General features: G+C 39.8%; 1 protein-coding gene across 6 annotated transcripts; it reads right to left on the bottom strand.

Moving 5' to 3' along the window:
• Window positions 1–339: 339 nt before the first annotated feature.
• wt1a (WT1 transcription factor a) lies at window positions 340–21,437 on the bottom strand. 6 transcript variants are annotated; one of them, XM_063480494.1, is made up of 9 exons: window positions 20,969–21,437; window positions 17,451–17,573; window positions 16,176–16,278; window positions 11,395–11,478; window positions 5,136–5,235; window positions 2,576–2,720; window positions 1,173–1,262; window positions 707–799; window positions 340–461 (listed from the first exon to the last, which is right to left on the bottom strand). In XM_063480494.1, exons 1-9 carry the CDS (start codon window positions 21,435–21,437, stop codon window positions 340–342), a joined length of 1,329 nt encoding a protein of 442 aa, XP_063336564.1. The 6 variants fall into 6 exon arrangements, with proteins under 6 accessions (XP_063336564.1, XP_063336565.1, XP_063336568.1 ...); XM_063480495.1 differs by having other exon boundaries at window positions 716–799; XM_063480498.1 differs by lacking the exon at window positions 707–799.
• Between the last annotated feature and the right edge of the window lie 2,365 nt (window positions 21,438–23,802).

The following is a 23,802-nucleotide window of genomic DNA, read 5'->3' as shown; positions in this document are numbered from 1 at the left end:
AGGTAGGTTGCAAGTGGAGAGCTTAAATGAGAGAGCCAGCTGAATGGGTAAGGAAGGTATGAGCTGATCTGAGTTGGCCTTGAGATCAACTGAACTGATGAACTAAGTAATATACAACATCCTGAAACTGCAGTTTCCAAGACTACATCCCTTTTTCCGATGTCAGAATTCTCCTTGATTTTAGACAGATTTGCATTTCACCTCAGAGTGCAGACTGTGGTGTGTAGCTCGTAAAATTTAAGTCCTAAATGTCAGACTCCCACGGAGGCTTTTTTGTTTTGGGCTAAGCAAAATAACATGTTAATATTTTAGTCTTGGAAACGGGCTGCAGAGACACACTCAGATGGACAGCTGGAGCTTGGTGAGGTTCCTCTGGTGCATATTGTGGTGTCGTACCAGCTCATCGCTTCGGGCAAACTTCTTCTGACAGTTAGGCCACCGGCAGTTAAACGGCTTCTCACCTGAGAGAGAGGTGGGTGGAGGATGGTGAGGCAACGACAGGAGGGGGAGAATTAGCACCAGAGGGATTTAAAATCAGGGATTTCTTAGAATATTTTGCTGTTATATTTCTTCATGCATAGTAGCACCAGTCAATTAACATTATTTTTATTTCATAGGAATTAAAATGAATATTTTCAGCTATAATATACATGTATATAAATATTAAATGGATGAAGAAGAAATGGAAAAATAAAAGTTTACGCACTTGTTTTACCTGTATGAGTCCGTGTGTGTGTCTTAAGGTGGTCAGACCGAGAGAACTTTCTCTGACACGTCTCGCATTGGAACGGTTTTACTCCTAAACACATGTACAGTAAGCATGCACACACATTCAGCACGAGTTCACATAAACACATACGGAAAACACACATTCAACATCACACACACACACACAGAGGGAGATAGAGAAATACAGTAGAGCAAAGGCTTGCAGAGAAGCCATTCCAAAGTTTGGCCAGCATTTAGCAACTTCATCTGAAGTGAGTTCAGTACAGTGCACCAATGAACACAAAACTTTAAAGACGGCACTGTCTTTAAAAATAAACAAAACAAAAACAAAGCTGTCATGCAAAAAGCAGAGGAGAGCGAGAAGAGAGAGAGAGAGAGAGCAAAAGGCCAGGAAGAAATAAAAAATGAAGTCAGACAGCCCGCGGGAGTAAAACCGGTCAAACCTGTGTGCCTCCTCTGGTGTCTTTTAAGCTGGTCAGAGCGCGAAAATCTGCGGCCACAGTCTGTGAACTCACACTGGTAGGGTTTCTCCCCTGGACAGAGACAAGAAAAAGAACACAGAGGATTAATTTAGACATCCTTTCAACTTATTTGATCACATACTCACAGCTGGTCACTCTTGCAGTGATGGAAAAAAGCAGGATCTGTACAGATGAAACCAACAGGCCAGTTTATCAGCCCGTCCACAGAACGTTGTACAGCAGCATTGAACCTGATTGTTGCAACGTGATCAGTCATGCAGGAACACCAACACTCATATTACCAAAGATCACTTATAAACATATTTTTCAAAAAAATAATACAATCCAATTAAAACGTGTTGCTCAAAATATGATTTTGCATAGTCGCAGTCACTGTTCAGTCACACTGAATGAATGAGAGGTAGCAGCAAAAGATCCAGGCAGCTGCCTGACATGAAAGCAGAACAACAATATTTAACCACTTAAACAAACAAGCAAATAAACAACAAAGGAAACCAATAAAAGAGTCTATAACTAGATAAATAAAAAATCAGGATCAGATGAAATTGAGTGAAAAGAAACTTTTGACCTGACTACATACAGCATATAAAGATCACCTTGGGCTCTGGGTATTTCCTGAAATCCAACAGACTAGATGAGTAAGTACGAACATGATTAAAAAAATGTATTAATGGGTAATTAACAAAATAATTATCTAAGGTATTAAATGTGTGTGCAAAGGCAACCACAATGCAAAAACCAAAGCTTTTAAGATTTATATCAGGGTTAAGTTGTGGACAACATTTTTTTAAATACATATTCAAATACCCTTTGTAAAAACAAATAAGTAAATAATAACAATGAATAGTATTGAAGAGATTAATGGTATCATTATGGCTGTTTTATTGTTTATAATAACAAAAAAACCATATACTCAGAATAACACTAATTATTTTTAACTAGTGTTATTCTGAGTGTATACACAGTGACATGTTCTAAAGTTTTAGGTAATTTAGAGATTATATGTAAAATCTGAAGGGCGCACATCTGTTAGTGCATGCATGTTTGGCTTTGTTTTTGACTTTTGAGTCATTGAAAATAAAATCATCACAGTGAAAGGTTCTTTTCTTTGCATCAGACCCAACTGAAAATCTCTTTCTCTATATTTCACCAAACAGGAAATATTTCCTGGCAAGAGGAGACACGGAAATTAGAGCCAATGGAAACTTCATTTGAAGACGTTTGTCCTCCTGAAGCTCAAAAAACTTCTAAGTGAAGTAGAAAGCCTTTATTGAAGTTAACAGCACTGCTGGGAAATGCATGCAGAACGCTGCTGCTGTCGGCAGTCATTGAGATGAATGTGTCAGCAGGGCGTGTGTCTTCACCTGTGTGTTTGCGGCTGTGCATCTGCAGATGGGACAGCTTGAAGTAGCGCTTGTTGCATCCTGGGTAGGCGCACATGAACGGGCGCTTCTCGCTGCTTTCTGACCGCACGATGGCTGGAGCGATGCTGGGCACCCGCCGCACGTCCTGCACCCACACACACACAGACACACAGACACACACACACACACACACTTCTATTTAAAGCTAAACTGCTCAATGCAGAATTAACAAAAACTCTCCCAGGACATCAATAACCGAAGCAATAAAATGTAATTTAGAAAACAGGCAATTAAATCTGTCCTGCATGTAAATGAGTGCATGAGATCTCCATGTTGGGGTTCATTATGATGAAATGGTCATATATTCATTAGATGGGAATTAGCAGTAAAATGACCCCAGGCTGAGTGCAGCCCAAAGGGAGCCGTTAGTCACGCTTTTTAGACCGACCCCCTAACAGTGCCCCCCGCTGCATCGCTCACAGCCGGAGGAGAAAACAGGAAAACACACATGGCCAAAGGGACAAATTCAGTGTTTACATTTATTTACACTACCAGACGTCATGGCGTTTCATTTCACCTGCTGCTGGTTATTTAATCTACATTGACATGGTAGTACACGCTCTTCATGTTTCCTTTAGCCGTCCGTCTTCTGTTTCCACTTTCCACCCCTCCCCTCATGCTTCCCTTTATCACTTTCTCTTTTCTCCCTCTTTCCCTCCACACTGCCTCCCATCTCTCCTCCTCCTCCCCTGTTTGCAGCATCTGCTCTTCATTTCCTCAGCGTTTAGCATAATGACCAGAGATTAAGAGGTCAGCCCTGTTCTAATTAGAACTGTTAACATTAGAGCTGTTAAGAGTCACCTACCGTGCCCATGTGAACATCGAGACAACCATGAGCTGTAAACTGATCAGAATCCACAGTGTGTCAGGCTGACACACAATATCAGCTCTTTGCACTGATAGTTTATTATGTGTTAATGTAGGGAGTCCTGAAGTGTTTAATATTGGATAAATGCTTTAAAAATATGTATATGGTTAAACATACAGCACTAAATACATTTGTTCAATGAAATCTGACAGCATTTTATGGTTCTGCACTGAGATGATGAACATTTAGGATTAAGAATTACAGATCTGATTCGTCATTTTTATTTCGGGTTATAATTTAGGCTCACAACCCTGCATAGCGAGTTACACAGCTGGACAGTTTAAGCTATTTATAAGCCTCTGCAGTGGATTTATTTACAGCAGTAGCCTCATTAACTTTGGTAAACTTTTCTTCTGTGGCTCAAAGGAGTTACCTGCTTACATTGGGTAGATATTGTTAAATCTTCAGAGATGTAGAGGACATGGCTGATTAAAAGGTAAACTGTCAAGAAAAACTTTTATGCAATAGAAGAGCATGAAAAAATACACAAATATCAGCATAAAAAACGCTTTTCTTCAAAAATTGATAATTAAATATTATTATTCTAGGTGTCTTTCTACCATTTAAGTCATGTATATTACTTAAAAAAATGTAATCTAAAATGACATATCCGTTTAATTAATTTTGACCACACTGGGTCTCAATACGAAATAACCCAGATCTAAGAAATAATGTGTTTGCTGAAGGTCTGTTTAGCTGATTTAATGAGAGACCAACAACAACGACTTTGTGAGACTAAAGTGTTATAGTTAGCTGATCAGAGGACTCAGTTTTTAACACTCTGTGTAATAATGACTGCAGGCCATGAGGTAATATTAATGAAGAGTGAAATTCCACAGCTGTCATCTGTATTTCCTTTGGCAGTGACTGGGAATTAGTGTAATCCCTGTAATAAAAATATGGAGCAAAGCATCATTTTGCTGCTCAATCTGTTATCTCACTTTTTAGCAGCTCTTAAATTATACTTTAAAAAGGAACAGGAGTGAGATATTGTTTATTCTTTTGTACCGAGCCAGATCTCAGAGAAGGAAAAGGGACAGAGTGAGTAATGAAGCAGACCCCAGAAAGAAAGATCTCAAAAAGTCCTGTTGTGGACTAAGAGCAGGTCTGGAGAATCTCCTGCTCCCTGTCCTTTAGAGCAGCTGACAGACAATAATTAAAATCTAATGATTTATTAACATGCTGATCCCTGCATGGAAACTGCATCGTTACCCAGCGTAACCTTGAGTGTGTGTTTCTCCACTGCTAATGGATTTGTGGAAAAAGATTCCTCTTGACTTTTAAAGTCGCCTTATAAGAGCCCCTGAATGTGTGTGTGTGTGTGTGTGTGTGTACGCGCAGGTATTTGTGTGTATGAGTTTGTAAATCTGTGCTCTGCTGCATATCAGTCCTCTTCACGTAGCCTGTTCATTGCATCAGACTCTCCACCACTCATCTTCTTCATTCCACCCATTAGAAAAATACGTTCTGGCTCAATCGTCTGTTTTTCCTCTTCTGTTTATCAAAGTGACCTCAGGTGTTATTCAGTATCGTCAAGCATGTGGCTACGCTCTGATCTTAACACATGACCTCAGAGTGACCTCTTGACAAAGAGTTAGGCCCATGCAGGAGAAGCAGTAGTGTGGTTCCTACCTGTATTCCCCTGAAGACTCCATGTGTGTGTATGCGGTACTGCGTGCTGCAGCTGTATACCATCGGGGTGCTGGGGTCACTGTCATAACTGGCTGCGTGGCTGCAAACACAGATAGAGAAACAGACCGTTTTATTAGCTGCTGCTGTTGTGGTCTCTAAACCCACCAAGTACCAGACGTCTGTGAGCTGTGATTTCTGAGGTAATTCTGGTCTTTTGACAGTCTGTCATGGCCACACGCTTGATCTTAGATATTCGTCTGCATCACACCTCACCAGACAGTTTCCAAAATGCAAATGCAAGTATATTTGGTGTTTTATTGTCCTCTTTGGGAATAAACACCCATGTCCATGTCATTTATATATGCTTATACATATAACCCTGTTTTCCTGGGGTTTCAATGCATGGTGTGCTTATTAGCACAAGGATCCAGAAAATCAAAACTTACTGTTCTCAAACAGAGCGGCAGGACAGACAGCGGTTAGTTGCATCCCTGTTGCATAGGAAGAAAGCTCTGGATTTGGATTTGCTGGTCAAATAAGGACCAGAGGTGCTGGAGAGGAAGAGCGCTCTTTTTAACCAAATTTAGATGTAAAGAGTCTTTTTAATGACCGGAGAAGACATCTGACATCTGATAAAGTCGTCTTCCAGTCAATTCAATCAGCTCCCAAGTAGCTAAACTATCTGGCATTAGTACAGTACACATACTGGTATATGTGGTGTCCGGCATGGAAGCTGTTTTTTATACAGCCGAGTTCATTTAGAAATGGCGTTATCGCAGAATGACTCAGACTGTGGCACAGTCAAGCGGTGTCTTTGCGGTAAATTAATGCCTATTTTGGACATTTCCAAATAAATGACAGCTTTATTTTTTATTATTAATATAATGCTAATATACCGTATAAGCATAAGGAGCACTATTTCATTACTCCCTAAAAGTTGGCTCCAAAAATCAAGTGTCCACCGTGCTGCAGTATACCGTGCTACTAAATGACGGTAGAAGCTCAAAACCTCTTCAGAGTGAAGTCAGAGAGTCCATCGCCACATAAGATGAATGTGAAGTGTACACACACCAGATTTTAAAAATGCAATAGCACACAAATCTCTGTGCTGGCTGGTAACATTATTACCCTGTCACTGAGAGCCCATAATACAAAACACAGAGTCCACTGTACTGATGTCACCAGTGGTGATATATGGGGCTGATTTCCTCGTTTGTGAACACGCCTCTGCTTTTTGGGGAAAATATTTGGCCAAAAACACAAAGTTTTTGCCTCATACAAAATCAGCTGCACTACATGGAAGTGTCACATCTGAAATGATATAATCAAAGAATACACTTGCAACTAAACTTAACTTAGATGGCAAACACACTTCAGAAAAATGAGCGCATTAACACTCAGTGATTTTATCTAATCTTAAAGTTTTATAGTGAAAATGCTAAACTATTTCTCTAAAGAGACTATTATTATTATTATATAAATTAAGATGAACCCATTAACACCTAGCGTATCATATTAGATACAAATAGTTTTTGTGAGTTTTTCAGGCTTCTACATCATCAGTGTGATTTTTTCCCCACCAAAAAAATCTAAATAAATTTCACAATATATATATTTTTTAAAAAGCCAGATGTAGCAAATTTGACACAAATTAAAACAAATATATGCAAATGAATATCTAGCTTTTTGTTTTAATTGTCAGAAGATTCAATAAACACTCGATTTTTTAACAAAATTGAATTTTCTAGCAGTAATTTCATGGTTCAGGCTTTAAAGGGTTAATATTTTACAGTTGATCAAGGAAAATAATCAAGCAGCTGCTACAGAAACTCTTCCAGTCACGTATTTCACACTGACTTAAAGGGCAGAACAAAACCTGCTCTGTTTGACACAGCTGCCTCTCATATCTTCTTATGATAACACCCAGAGACAGAAAGCTCTTGTCTATGAAATGTGTTATATTTCAGTCTGTCTAACCAAACGAGGAGGATGGGAGTTTGCATCCTGTGCCGCTGCAGTGGAAAACGTACACTATACAGCCGAGCGCGTATAAGGTGCTCTTTGTCTGCCTCGATTATCCCAAAGACAGGACAGTCACCGCAACTGAGTTTACATTGCACTGCAAGCTCCTTTGCTGCTCCTTATTCATTCATCTTTATGTCTATGCGATTAGTAATAGTGGGTGATGTACTTTACATAATGAGAGATCCAAGTCAGTCAGTCCTCCGACAACCACCTCGCTGTGAGGCTGGACAGTTGTGGATGTGACCGCAGACCTTTGTGGCCTATTACATCACACAGACATAAAACAGAAGGAGATGACATCTGAACAATATAAAAGCCGTGTAATGAAGAGTTGTTTGAAAATATGTAGTTCTGTTAAGAGTGTAAAACCAGAAAACACTACGAGGTCCTTCAAAAGGCAAAATAAGACAAGGCTGTCCATTAACTTCATCTTCTCAAAGCTGCTGGGATGGCGAATGTACATACAAGCTATCCTTTGGTGTTGACCCTTGAAGCATCAGGCTAGGGTATCGGTAACATGTGTGTCAAAACCAGTATACCTTCCTAACCGCCCCACGCACTTCTTCAGAGCCCAAATCCAAGTAACAAGGTGAAGCAAAAGCAAAATCCGCAAGTTAAAAATGCAGAACAGAATGCAAAACACAAACGTCCTGGTGGGACAGAAATCATGGATCACAAACCTGCAACTCGTGCCATCCTGTCAGGCTCATGAGGCAGACTCTGTAGGGACGGTTACCTCTTGGTAGCAAGAATGCCTCAAATATAAGATAAATAAAGGATGTCTCATCTTATATATCTGCAGCTAGAGCAACAAACCACAGATGCTAAAGACCTGTAATGTGTCTAATGAGGTGATGCAGGAGGAATCTGAGAAAACAGCATTATATTTGCTCAAAAAAATAAGGTTACTGCAAAAAGACTGAAAGCAGGGAGAAATAATACTGTAACAAATAAAAGGTATATAAAAAATAGTGTTGTTACCCTACAGTGTTTCTGCAGAAAAGAGTCAGAAATGGGCAGACTAGCAGTTTTTGGGCTAATGCAATCTCACCAACCGGTAGCTCCAGCTTCATTTTTTGCAGCACATATCTGTGCAAACTTTTCATTTCAGGAAAAAAAACCAAATGCATTTCTTGAATTAAATACTCACATTTAAGGCAACTTTCAAACAAGTTATATAGTTATAGCAATAGCTGGTAAGAGCTACAACTTACATACATACAACTAGTCTTTGAAGTTTGAGCTGTGATGAATTTCAGATTGATCAAATTATGAACAATGAGTGACGACGTGCTTCTACATTTCCATACGGAGTTGCTAGTGAGTGTCATAAACTCCTGCAAGGACTCTTATTTATAATTTCTAATCACGTTGATTCAAAAAACTGTCGCAAAGTCTAAAGAGGGTCAGCTATTCAAATTCTTCCTCCTTCATGGTTGTAGGCTGAGCAGACGTTAGTGCACACGCTCATCTGCAGAACCATGAAGGAGGTCTTTCAACACGTGCAACCAGTGTGTCGCTTTCAATCAGGTGTGATCTTTGAATGCTGCAGAAAACTTTGAGTGCAAAAAACCGAAAACACATCTATGATGGGAACTAGTGATTTGTTATGATGTGCTAAAACAATAAAACTAATAATAAAGCCACACATCAGTGCTTTATGATACTGAGAGAGTGTAAAGGCAAATAATCAGAGTTGCTGAACCACATTTGAAATACGTGGTCTCATATTTCTACAGAATTTCTCTGGCAGTACTGCAGGTCTTCTCCAGCCTTCACTCTTTCACACTGAGCAAACAGCTGATGTGCACTTTATCGTTTTAGTGTTTAGTTTCTAAATCTAAATAATAGGAAGGGACCAATCTGTACTTCCTGTCTCAGCTCTCCTACACTTCCACTTCCTCACGTCCTGCTCCTCCCCTTCTTTCTGCTTTCCTTTCTCTTCCTCATCATCCTCACCACCCTCCCCTTCCTTTCTCCTGCTGTCCATCACAGACGCCACAAAGTCAGAGACAGCCCTCTGAAACAGTAAAAATCACTCAGCTAGCATGAAGCCACAGGCAAAATGAAATATTTTGTATTTCAAATGTTTATTTAAGTGAATAAAACCACATTAATACCGGGTTTAAAGAGGCCCACCACACATACACACCCACACTGCTCTCACGAAACAGCAGTACCTTCAGAAAACTCACTTTCCTTTCTGCTACCACACCTTTGTGCATGTACAAATCTCTATAACACACACACACACACACACACATTCATCTGTTAACCAAGATGAATGCCTCTTGGCTCGGAGCAGAAAGCTATTTGTGAGTCGACACAGATGCTGACCAGCAGTAAGCTATGCAGGTCACAGTGACATACAGCACAGCGCATGCTTTTTGGTGCTTTTAAGATCGTCTGAACAATGCTGACACTTCAGTGATTATTTCTGCGTGGTTTCTAATTGGGGTCTGGCAGACAGGAATATAAGAAGTCGTGGGAAAACGTGATAGATACTCGACCCAGGATGAGAACAAAGACAAGAGCTGGCGCCAAAACCCCATTGGTTTTACCACTTTGCAAAAATTATCAGCATGTAAAGTTTAGGAGCAAACATTTGTTAATATGGTAAATGGCCTGCATTTGTATAGCGCTTTACTCAGTCCCTAAGGACCCCAAAGCGCTTTACACTACATTCAGTCATTCACACACACACATTCACACACTGGCAATGGCAAGCTACATTGTAGCCACAGCTGCCCTGGGGCGCACTGACAGAGGCGAGGCTGCCGGACACTGGCGCCACCGGGCCCTCTGACCACCACCAGTAGGCAAACATGGGGTTAGTATCTTGCCCAAGGATATTTGGCATGCAGCCTGGAATTGAACCACCGACCTTCTGGTTAGTGGCTGACCTGCTCTGCCACCTGAGCTACAGCCATATATATAATATATATAATACATATATATAATATAGACGTCTTTCACTATATCCGTACTTTGAAATTAATAGTATTTCTATTAATTATCTTTTTGGCTGGTAAACCGCACTAAAAAAACACTTCTAAGGCATTCTTAAGTTACACTGCTTTCAAAAAATTAATTTAAATCAATTAAATTTTATTTATATAACACCAAATCACAACAACAGTTGCTTCAAGGTCTTTGTACTGTAAGTTAAAGACCCTACAATAATAAATTGGTCTATATTTATTGTTCCTACATCCTTTTAGGAATTAAAACCCATGTTTGACCTTTAAAGCTATGCTTGTGTTTTGTTTCTAGGTTCTGTAAGATTATTCTCATTTATCAAACACTCAGTGGCTGTAAATTTTATCACAGTGCACTAGCATCAGCGAGTCAGCTACCACAGGGTAACATCCATAATAATATAAAGGCAACAATGCTTTTGAATATTTTGATCTGCAACACAGACAACCCCCACTGAAAAAGAGCACCAGTCTGAAGTACAGTGATCAGATCAATGGGTGCAGAATTAGGCAAAGAACAGACGGCGATCATTTGACTAATAAGTGATATGAGATGATCAATGTTGCTCACCGGCTTTAATGCTGTGGCTGATCAGTGGTTTAAATGAATGTTCTTACCTGCTCAGTAGTAGATGCACTTCCATTTGGAACAATACTTCTAGTACTATAAGTTATAGTACAGCAAAAAGTAACTATTCCTGCTATTTATATTAGTAATAACAAAGGCAAAGTCCTGATAGAAGCACGTCTTGCCATTCTGCTGTCATACTGATAAAACCTCCGGGCACTGGGACCTGACAGCAGCATGAACAGAGTCACCAGTTAAATTTGAAAACCGCTTAAAAATTTGATAGCAAATCCTATTTGGCACATCTCGCTTTTATAATGTCTCTGGTAACAGGAAGAATAGTGTAAATGTAGCATTTGAATTAAGTAAGGCTGGTGTATGTTGTAGGAACTTATGCTATTTAAACAAACGTCCTACAAAACTGGCGTCCTTCTAAATCATGGGAAAAAGTGGTTGCTGGGTTGTATACATGCTAAGATAAAACAAATGAGCACATGTGTTTGAACCCAGTGTCTTGCCATGCAGCAGTACCTCAAACCTTAAACACCAAACTGAAGCGTGTGTTTTACCGGCTAGTTCGACCTCTACATCACAGCGACGCAGCAGGTGGGAAAGACTAAAGATATTCTATTCAGCCCAAACCTGACAGACTCCTGCTGCTTAAAGAGAGCGATGGATGAGTTCCTACCTCTTTATGGTGGATGCCAGTGTATTGACAGGGTTCCATGCCACACACTCCAACTGAGAGGTCATTTGATATAAATTTTCACCGCTGTGGAGGAAAGACAAAATGTAGAAGAAAAGCTCATGAGCTGTGCAGTGGACTGTCAAGCACCAGGACACGGTTGGGTGTATGTGTGTGTGTATTCACTCGCGCAGCTGTGCTGGCTTTTGTCGTCCGCTGTAGAAGCACGCTAATGAAAAATGCCAACACACACAAACACCCACACAGTCACAGGTGGAGCTGAGATTAAAAAATGTTCCTCAGACACCAAGAGAGCCAAATTATCTCATTACGGCCATCTTTCATTAAACATGGCAGACTCGAGAATCATTATTCAGAGCTGCCATGGGTTTAAATACCTCACGTGCACACACACACACACAATGGATTTATAGCTCTCACCCCTAACACCACAGTCCCTCTATTACACCACCTGCAGGCACATAGCAGTGTGGATAGGGTAGATGTGGTGCCTGGTACCCTGCTCGTTACACAGCTATTATTTTACAGTACAACAGGGGCACGCGGCCAGCTGGGCCAAATGGTATATCTGCTGAAATACTGCTGGGATGGAGGCTCAGCGCAAGATTTAAAGCAGCTATCCATGACATTTTCAAATAAATATGTGTCTGCTTTTCTTCTCTCACTGGATCCATTGCTGACCATATATTTTATGACCATTATCGGTCCCCTCCCCCTTTTTTTGTCGGTGCCGTAACACCCAGCGTGTGTTACAGCAGGTGTTTCCTGGAAAAACCCTCCACTTCACAGTTAACCTACAAGAGAATTTATCTTTTCTTCAGAATAAACAAACGGAGAATTTATCTCAAGAAGTGCCATATGCCACAGAGGATCAAAAACAGCACAATTACCAAATATCTATGATTTTGATAATAACCATGTAGGCAGGCTTTTTGGATAGGGATGTACCAATCCAACTTTTTTCCACTTCCGACACATTACAGACACTTTGGCTGATTTGTCTGCTGACACCAAAGGCTAAAATAATAAACTGAAGTGACTGGGAATCTACGTTTTATGTTGAAAAGTAGAAAATAAATACATCCAAGAAGATAAAATGATCTGAAACGGTAAAATAATAAATGTGATTGCAGTTTGAACAACATAGAACTGAACTGTTGAAATGTTGCCTCCATCTCAGTGAAGTGGATGTCAGTGGAACTCAGCATGAAGCACTCAACAAAACATCCACTCATGCTGTCTTCGCAACAATGGCAGTAATGCATAATCAAGCCTCTTTAACCATGATAACTAATAGTCAAACCCTGACTGTCACCAAAACCTAAAACTAACTTTAAAAGCATCCATTCATCCCAATAATAATCATAATCATATCAGCCTATCAGTGCTGTGCAAAAGTCTGCCTAATGAGACATTGTATTGCAAAAAGCTATACAGATACAAATTGCCATAAACACTTAAGTAACGAATACAAAAAGAGCTTGTATTTCAAAGGTGTCAGAAGGAGGGGACTTACAGACATATTTGAAAGTGGTTCAGACAAACTGTGAATCGTGCTTCAGTGAGATGAAAAAACAAAATCTGCCTGGGCAAACCGAGCGACTAACTGAATATGCAAAGAGTGGCCCACTACCACCCCCTCCACATGCACTGACTCCATGTGAGAAGTCAAATGACTTCTGAGGACACAAAAGTTTGGGATTCTATGCAAATTGCCAAATTTCCTGTATGTCCAAGAAGAGCCTGAGCATTTGTTTGCAGCTCAAAGATTACAGCAACTGTTCAGAACATGGTGTGCGATTTCATACACCTCGTACTCTTTTTTACTTTGATAAAAACCAGAGTGCCCCCCTGTTTGTATGGATTAATAAGGCCCGTGTTTTTATTTCATGTTGTTCCAGCAGCCTGCAGAGTAAATACAGGCCTGTTGGTACCAGGCTGTGAGATTAGACCACTGACTCATATGAGCCTTCCCAGCTATGAGAGCGTGTTCGAGTGGATATCAGTTATGTTTATGATTAAGACTTCCCTCACAGGGAGATTCTGAGGACAGCCTATGACCATACGTCTCTCTCTCACACACAGACACACACAGAAAACCTTCCCTGCTGTGATATTCACAGAGAATTTATTACGTTGGTCCATCGATGGGGAACACTGAAGCAATGGCATGTGAAGAATGTTATATTTAGAAATCAGAACAAGAAAAACTTTAGCGAGCACACAGCCAGGAGACATACCTACTAAAAATGGTTCATGTATTAACCTCAGAGGAAGCTTACTGCCACTAGTTTTTAAATGCATCAGTAAAAGAGCTGCACAGGTAGCTCTCTGTGGTGAAGGCTTTTCTCCTGAAGTGGAATATTTACATTGACATCCGTTTTTTTTTTGGGGGGGGGTTTCTGTACTAATCCGACTTACAATAATTGCAGTAAATTATCAAGTACAAAATGGGCACAATGGCTACATTTTTAAGAAACTAGGTAATATTTTTATTTCTGGAATGTGGGTGGAGTGAGGGAGTAAAGGATGGGATTAAAGGTTAAGTTTGGGTGTGGCTGAAGGTGAAATACTTGTTGGTGGAGGAGCAGACTCACTATATGTACATGCAGAAAATTGCATACTTGGTATGTAAAAACATACCAAATAGAGTACTGATATTGAACAGACAATTTCTAATCTTTGAATTCAGATGTTTTCAGTCCCATTGCCACAGCTGTATAAAATCAAACACCTGGTCACGCAGTCAGCCAAACAACTGTGAATGAATGTGAATGGGTCGTTCTAAAGAGCTCACTGAATTCAAGTGTGGTACTGAAATAGGAAGTGAGCGTAGCAGCAAGTCAGTTTATGAAGTTCCTTCCCCCTAAATATTATAAGTATTACTGCAAAGTGAAGCGTTTAGCGACCACGGGAACAGCAGTCAATGTTACACGGTGCGGTCACCGAGCGCTGAGGTGCTCAGTGCGTAAAAGTCGGAATCAGCTTCAAACCTCCTCTGGCATTAACATCAGCACAAACACTGCGCACCAGGAGCTTCATGGCAGCAGCCACAGTAAAGTGTAGGTGGCCCAGTGTTTTTATCCATTTAGTTTAAGACAAGGTCTCTAAACTCAGAATGTGCTCATGCTATATCACGACATGTTGGCAGCACGTTTCTCATTTTCCATCTTCACCACTATAACCAAGATAATCATGGAAGAGCTTGATTTTTTCCCCAGCTGTTAAGTTTCTTATTTTCTGTCTTTGCTTGGAACATAAGAGCATGTTTCAACCAATATTCACTTAGACTGAACTGAGTCAGGAGAAGCTACAGAACATTATTACTGACACCCATAAATAACAGGGGGAAAAAAAAAGCTTTTTTTCTCTTGGTACTTTTGTCAAATTGATTATGGGTGTGACCACAGTCACCATGGCTATCACAAATACAAAACTTCCAAGTCAAACTACAGTGTGCTGAGACCTGTCAGGGTCCCACGAGGAACTACAGGGTAAAAAAGTCACTGCACCAGTCATGTTTTAGACGTCACACTGGACAGCTCATCTAATCTAAAGTGAAAAGTCCCAGAACAGTTTCTTAGGATGACTATCTAACTGTTGGCTCTTTATAAACCCTGTCACACTTGCAGCGAGTCTCGCGCACTGTTGCTAAAAAGTCCTTTCATTAAATGCTGCAAAGCCCACTAGGAAAGCAGTGAAAGAAGGTAAACTGCCCATCAACCATCGGTGGAGTTTCATGACAAGAAAACAGGCTTATAGCTGCGGTTCGTCTCAGCAGCTTGTTGAGTGGAAATATTTCTGAAACGTAGTGTTCCAGTCATTCATCTACTGCAGCAAATCACTGCTTTTGGAAAATGGCTTAATGTGATTTAACCTTATGTGAAGCAGTCTGCTGTCAGTGAAGACATTTCCTTTATTTTCTTCATTTTCGTTTTTATTGGATGGAAACAAACAGTTTTAACTTAAATGTAAGCACTGTATCAACACGAGCTGATTCATATCGTAAAGATTAATGTAGATCACTCTGCAAGGCATTATAAAAGCACAAAGCCCTGCGCTGTTTGAATCAAAAACTCCCGGTAATGTTGCAAAATGATGTCGGAACAGTCGCAAGTTTAGAACCAGACTCAGTGTGGAAGAAGCTCAGCCTTTTCACGTCTTGCCACAATGTAACTGCAGAAAATGACGAATTCTGCTTGGACGTCATCTGTCCTTCAGAGGAAACACCAGAGTGTCTCACAGCAATTAAAACCCCAGAAAGGTAAACAGTAAATCACTGACAATTATCCTCACAGAATAAACATAAAGGACTTTCTTTATTTTAAACAATCAGTAAATCAGCCCATGCTTTCCTTCTGAACATCCTAACACCGTTACTTGATATCGTTCAGTTTCATTAAAAGGGGACTGATCTACACACAAAGTCACGACGATACATACAATGAGGATTTTCACATCACTTGGGGAATACTTAAATACTCTAATGGGTGCACAAAAACTGAAACAACCAAGAAGCTGCTAAAGGAAGCAGAACAAAAGCAAAGAAGGAAACTGCAATGGCAGGCAGACCTGTCCTGAAGGTGAACATCCTGTTAAGAACTGCATCCTGCTACCTTTCACTGAATTTAGTGCAACACAAAAACAATCAACAATGGTTTCTGAAGTATTTCCAGATTTAATTGCTGCTGATAGTTTGGTGTAAAAATAGATTTGATGATTTTGGTGGGTGCACTGCAGTGCATGAGGCATGTGAGTGTTACCTGTTGTAAGGGTTCCTCAGAAGCAGAGCCTGGCTGCTCGTACAGCTATCTGAAGGTGTGTGGCACCCATAGACAGGAGGAGGTACAGGATACTGCTGCTCACCTATAATGCCCACACAGACACACAATACAGCATATAATGTGGGTAGTTATACATTTAAAAAATGTGGCTTTTGCAACAACAAAAAACACATAATGGGAAGGTTACATTCCTCAGCAGTGTTTCCTTTTGTGGTCTCTCTTTTCCCCCAGATTTCTTAAAAAGTTAAGATCTTTCTCTCTCTGTCAATGGCTCCCTTGACATTTCTGAAAAATCCCTCTCTCTACTCTAATTCCCGGCGTAATCTTTGCTGTAAAAATCATTGAAAATTTACAGCTCCGGGTCCACAAAACACCCCTATTTAAATATTTACCAATACCATACAGAGTGGAGGGATTAAAGACAGAGGTGGGTGGATGAAAGGGGTTTGTCAGTCAGGATGTGGCTGATTTATACCTCCGACATGCAAGGTCAGGGCCGAGGGATCAGAATAGGGGACAAGACACTCCCTAGGTGAGGGCCTTTGGGCTGCCATACACACAGCTGTGCACTCACGGAGAATTAAAATGCACTGAAAGGTCTATTTTTGTTCCAAGTGGCAGAGACTCTGATGCATTGTTGTTTTGAGAAAGATGGAAAAATAATGCATTTTTGGATCTGCACAGATGTTATCTGAGCAGTAGAGAAAGATACATGAAGCATCACATTTAAATGAATGAACTATAGCGTGAGTTGAGTTGTCCTACAAAGGCAAAAGACCTGCAGCAACTATGTAACTATGTGTTTTGGTATAAGCTTTCAACAAAACTATTTGTAAAAATTATAATTGTGTAATAATAAAGAAAAAACAGCAAGTGTAACAACTATGAGTCATTTAAATTTTCCCTTGCAACTCCCTGCAAATGAAGATATATATATATATATATATATATATATATATATATATATATATACACATATATATATATATACACATATATATATATATACACATATATATATTGTTTTAAGTCTGTTTATTTCAGAAGGCTAAAAAACACCAAAACAAAAAAAAGAGGATTTTTTTTTTTACCATTTTAGCACATATATTAATATGAAAACAACAATAACAATAACAAAAAATCTTGTTAAATGAATCTCACGAAGAAAACTCCTGTTTACATGCTGAGACATTTATCAGGAGAGACTGAATTCACAGGGCGCATCAGCATGCCGAAAGCCACACTCGCACATACCCATCGTGTTCTGCTGAGTTAAAGCGTCTTCATGTTTGAAGGAGTGGTTGGAGAACTGCGAGCTGTGGTGTGTAGGAGTGTGACCGTAATTACCGGCTCCATCGAATGCAACTGTGCTGTAACCTGCAACGCAGAAAGAGAAATAAATACATAAAAACAGGCGGAAATACATAACAGTGAAACACGATGACATGAAACTAAATACAACAGCATAGCTGCATTTGTGAATCTGGTAATAAGGGTAAAGTAACCAAAGAGCCGCATGCAGAACAAATGAATTATAATAAACTCATAAGATTATCACAACAAGGCCTTCATTACTGATTAAACACAAGAATTTTCTATATTAAAAAATTTCTTTTTTCTTGTTATTGCGATGAAGAAATAAGATTAATAAAACAATCCTCATAAATGACCATTTCAGCATATATCCTGCTAAAAGCAAAATGAATATAGACTAAAAATGCCACCAAAAGGTGAGTGCATCACTGAACGAAACGATGGTCATATATGATGCTCATTTTCATGAACATCAACACTGATACTTTTATTATTGACAGTCTTGCAGCACAGATGACTAAAAGAGGAAAAGATCAGGGTAACATTTATGATGAAGACCATCAAAGTCAGCCAAAGTCATGAAATATGAAGCACCGGGCAGAGATGTTCACGCATCAGTGTAAGGCGAGAGAAAAGTTTGGTTTGCACACATACGTTAAAAAGCAGTACAGACTCATTGCAATCATCCTACTTTGAGATTTTGAGATCCAGTAATATAATTATGTCAATTATTATTTATTTATTTTTTCCACATTTTAGGACGTTGCAGGCCAGACTATGATCTAGAGGACCAGCTCGGGCACTTGGGTTGTATTTATGTCTTTTCTCTGCTTTAAAAGATCAAAATAAATCACTCACATTATGATAAAACCAGTGAAAAAGGAGGTTAAGAAGATTTTCTGGGTTTTTCTTTGTTTCTACACGTAAAACGTGAGACATGTTAAATGTTACACCTTAAGCTCCCCTTACTCATTTTTTTTATAAAGTTACAGAAAATTTGAATTTGCCTCATTTATGACTTTATTCTGCATTTGATTCTTTACTCTAAGCAGCCTTAATCTTATTTTCACCACTGGCATAATATGCACACAGTTAAACTGTGAGTTCAGTTTGAAAAAATTTAATTTTATAAAAAAAAAAACAAAGAAACACTCAAACACACCCACTTCTGTTGAGAGAGATCCGTGCCCGACACCCCAGACTAGACCTGACTCATGACTCGTCTTAGACTGACCTAAAGGGCATGACACACTCCCATAAATCACCCATGCACGCACGCACGCACACATTATCTCTCACATGCACGCCTCATTAATTAAAATACAGCACTTTCACCGACTTTACCCTGTAAATCGGTGGGTGAGAGGAGAGGTGGAGGGGGACGAGAAAAAAACTCATTAAACATCTCCATTTGTCTTCTTCCCTGTCTGAGTTTTCTCTCTCTCTCTCTCTGCATATGTTTGAGCGTGTGTGTGTTCATCCATGTATTGGGACATTTTTGTTGCCTCCTTGAAGTCTAGCACTGAGGTGAGAAGAGATGAGGTCAGCTGGAAAACTCTGGAAATACCCCATATTATCTTCTTCTTTTTTAATACTCAAAGTTGTAAATAAATCTTCAAATGGATGATTGTGGAAATCAGCTTTACATATTAGGTGATTGTCAGTATGTATTTATGTGTTATCTAAATGTTAAATATATGGCAATAAGTACAGTAAAAGTTGTGCTGTAAAATTGAAGTGTTTTGGTAAAATTAATTTTACTTTTTGTTTGTTTTGTTGATCAAATCACACAAAAACGTCAGAACATGACAGAAAAACAGAAAAGCGGTGTGTGTGAGTGTGTGTGATGGTCCCTGTGTGACCCCACTGTGCTATCACGCTCTACTGTGTGACCCGAGTCCTGCTGTTGGTTTGTTTGCCTGTGCTCGTCCAGCCACAGCGGGGAGCAGATAAAAACAGGTTAGAGGTCAGCTTGGCGCTTTGATTGCTGTGTTATTCCTAAACGATCTGCTTGATAAGCATGTTATTACTAATTAATCAGTTGGGTAATCACTAACAGATGAATTTTTCTGCCTGAAATGAACATTTACAAAAACAAAAGTTTAGGGTGTGATACTCAGAAGGTATGAATCCCACTGTTGACGCTGGACACGCTTCAGCTCACTGTTAATTACTGAACTCTAGTCTGGTTAAAATGACGGATTTTACTGGTTAAATGTGATGATGCACAAAGCGTGGTTCAGGTGAACTTAATTCACAGAAAAATTCACAGAAAAAAATGAAACTTTATATAATTTATATGCAAACATGAAAATAATAATGGAAAAATGTTTAAAGATGTTAACTGAAAAGTGTTTTTGTTCTCCGAATAAAACGCAAATTGAAATTAAATCTAAACAACCACGACTAAGCTGAGATGTGAAAAACCCTCGACTCCAATGGCAGAAATTACGAATTCGAATTAACTCAGCGACATATTTAATTACAAGTGGATCATGCTGATGCACCATCCATCTGTTGTGCTACACGTTGCTGCAGTCATGCATTTATTACATATTAAGCAGATGTTTAAAGAATTATAAATTACAATTGCCAAATTGTTAGAGCAAAATACTGTTGAGCTTGACAATCAGATTTTGTAAAAGAATTAAAACTTTTCAGACAAAACTTTATTTGCCTTAAAAAGCATGAAACAGTAATTTTATATAAAGTTTCACATGAAGCACTGCACCTGGAATTATGATTTTTTTAGAGCTATGTTATGAGTAACACAGGACATGTTATTTTATATAAAAAGTAAACCTCCAAAAATTAATTTATAAGGGCGTCAGACGCAAAAGAAAAGAATGATCATAATTACTGTAACCCTATTTAAAAAATTCAGTGACTGCGATTAAAAGCAAGATCAGCAAAAGATCCAAAGAAGTTCATGGATGTGATCTTTTAATGGGCCGTTTGCACAGGACACACATCTGTGGCTTAAACATTAATGCCTACAGCTCGAATGCTTTTAACGCCACCTTTTCAGAAACAAACAGGAGTCTTGTGTAAGAGCACTAGCTGGATCGCCTTTCAACAACTTGTGTGTGCTTTTAAGAAGATGTCAATGTTTGTAATGTGCTTGGTCGTATCAGGCCGAGCCAAGATTTCGAGCCAGAGAAGGAACACGTCAGCTGGTTTAAACCACATGAAATCATTTTTGGTGATGTACTAATGACCGACAGATTTGTCAGTGAACTTCAGATGCATATACAGCAGGTAAAATTTGTAAAAAAAAAAAAATGTGGTAAGTTATAGAAAGGTGACATTCACCTTCTGATGCAGAAAGTAGAAAAGATTTATGTTGAACTGAATGATAAAAAATAATTCCACTTCAAGCTACATCTGTCAAAAGTTCTTGTGAAAGAAGAATTGACTGTAAAATTGGTGATGTTCTAACATCCAGACTCATACCCTACCTGTCTGGTTGCGGGCCGCCTGCTGCGTGTCCATGCAGTTGGTCAGGTACGGCGGGTTGCTGAACATCCTGCTGGGGGGCTGGTGGTGGTGCGGGGCGGCCACGGGTGGCGGTTGGCTCGGGGCTGGCGGAGGAGGTGGTGCCCCGAACGCTGCACCGTACCTGCAGGCCCCGGTCCCCGTGAACTGCCCCGAGAAGTGGACGGTAAAAGCACTGAGGCAATGGGGATCTGCATCGTGGTGGTGGGGGTCACCGGCGGCCCCCCAGCTGGGCTCCTGTTTGATGAAGGAGTGGGCCCCCAGGGAAGAGTGGGGAGCAGCCAGAGAGGTGTAAGGGGAGGGGGCGGTGTGGAAGTCCAGGACAGGAGCCCACTGAGGGGCCGTGCTGACGGGAAGGGCCGGGCAGCCAGGGCTGGGGCCCGCCGGGACCGGGGGCAGCAGGGAGTTTAGGTCACGTACATCTGAACCCATCGCGGTCCAGGGGAGAGAACTGGGATAAAGGAAGGCTATTTTTAAATTCGATCCGTCTCCCTGTGTCCACCTTCTTAATCCTTGGGAGTCTTTCAGTCACTTTAAGGAGTACGTCTTCTTTTTCTCAGCTCTTCTCTGAATCAGTCGTCTACGACACCACACACAGGCGCTCTGGAAACTCATCAAGTCTGACAGAAGTACAGAAGTTCATGGCGACACAGCAAAGTCTCTGCAGCCAAGTTTCTCAGCAAAGAAGAAGAAAAAAGAAGAAAAAACAAAACAGACAGATTGATCAGTGGTGATCTTCAGTTTTCATCCACAACAGCAGTAAACAAGTTTTGGCTCGGAGAGATGGAGTCCATTCAAGAAGGAGCTCAGAGCTTTCTCTGTGAATGGAGAAAGAGGAGTGAGGAGGAGTGAGGAGGAGTAGCCCTCTTTTCCCTCCACTCTCTGAGCTTGTGCATGTGTCTGTGTGTATGTGCGTGTGTGAGAGGAGGGTGGAGGGGGTGGAGTCAGGAGGTGGTGAGGGAAAGCACCCTCTGACTTCATTCATCTACTGTATACTGAACAGTCACTCTGATGCAAACAAATAAAGCCAAACTTTGACCTCAGTCACACAAAAATAAAATTATAACCACGTGTTTTTCCTGTATTTAAAAATCTGGGGGAAAAAATTCTCAACAAGCATAATTTTCTAACTATTTGTTGAAAGACAATAGCCCAAACCATAAATCTATTTTATTGCTGACAGGCCTATACAGTAGCTATTTTTAATGCATTTAATCATGCAGCATTAAAATGGATTTTATTCTGAAGACGACTTAAATATTTCGTAAAGACTAAACTCACCTGTGACAAAGGAGGCCCGGCCCGGAGTCCACTTTAAATAGAAACGAATCAACCTTCCTCCTCCAGACTGAAAATAAATGCAGCATTTTACACAGATTAAAATTATTAGATAATATTAAATTATTATCTAATTTTTTTGTTGTGTTTATTTACAAACGGGGGCGGGATTACGGTCTAATTTAAACGGTTGCGCACGAACGCACCGCGTGCCAATAAATCATGTCTGACTGCAGCTTTTAAGGCCCACTGCTGTATTTATCTGCGTTTTCCTATTTTATTTACTCTGTTTTCTTAATTTTATTCGTTGAAAAGCTGTCGACATATTAAAATCACACGAACACTAAAATAATAAGAACTGTGACGCCTCAGGTTTACGGCAGCCGAAAGGCCAGAAAACAGGAAATCATCACTGAGAAATGAATAAATACATAATTAAATGAACGGAGACGCGCGTGTCGGTGGTTTAAAATTTAATGTTTCGTCCATACAACGAAAACACATTTTAACGGCTCACCCTACTGCTAACATTCTGGTTACCAGTTTCCTGCTTTGGGAATAATGCGATAAGAGTTCCCAAAGTGTGCGTGAAAAGTCTATTTATCTTCAACTCTCCACGTTTGCGCGTGCAGGTTGCCGTGGCTGAAGGGAAAATAACGGCCTTTCCCGTAATGCAAATCTGCGTCTTTTCCACCTGCGTCAAAACGCCGAGAAAACAGCGCTAACCGTGTCTGACCTCCTGATAGACTAACAAAAGTGCGAAAGAAAAAAAAGGAAAGGAAAGAAAACTTAAGGAAAAAATAAAGAAATAATTAAAATTAAAATGTATTTTTCCTCGTGCGTCAACACCTTTTAAAAATGCACCTATTTCCGGTTATTAATCCGGTTATTAGCCATTAATACGACTTCCTTCAAGTGCTTTTGTTTTCAAATTAATTCTTTATTGCTCAATTGCATAAAAAAAAAATAACATCACATCTAACTGTGCAGGGGCGTTGTTAGCATTTTCTTTAAAGAATCAAGTGGCACAGGACAGTGTGGGGAACCAGGAACAGAGTTTATTTTCTTCCACAGTGGAAAAAAACACAACTAGGCTTGATTTTCTCGCTCGTGTGCAGCCCTGTGCTCTCTTACAGGTGGTATCAAATGTGTGGGTGCACAAGAATTTAAACATTGTTTCGTAGTGAGTGGGAAGTTTTTTAGATTTTTTTAAAAAAAAATCTCATAATGATAATATTAAGGACTACGACAAAAAATCATAATCCTAAAAAGAATGTTAATACTGACATATTTACATATCAGAGACTGCCAACTGAAGTCTCTGGGGACCCTGAGAATAAATTACTGTCAGCAGCAAATTAAAAAAACAAAAAAAAACAGAAGAGCAAATTAGTTGTGTGATTAATGAAATTGTAGTGAATAATGAAAACTATTATTATAGTAAAATCAAGGCAAAGTTATAAATTTATTGCACACACTTTTTTTAATTTTCACATTATTACTTAACAGCTTATTTGAC

This window comes from Pelmatolapia mariae, linkage group LG7 (assembly GCF_036321145.2).
Source record: "Pelmatolapia mariae isolate MD_Pm_ZW linkage group LG7, Pm_UMD_F_2, whole genome shotgun sequence".
Taxonomy (NCBI): domain Eukaryota; kingdom Metazoa; phylum Chordata; class Actinopteri; order Cichliformes; family Cichlidae; genus Pelmatolapia; species Pelmatolapia mariae.
This window is presented reverse-complemented; position numbering and strand designations above follow the sequence as displayed.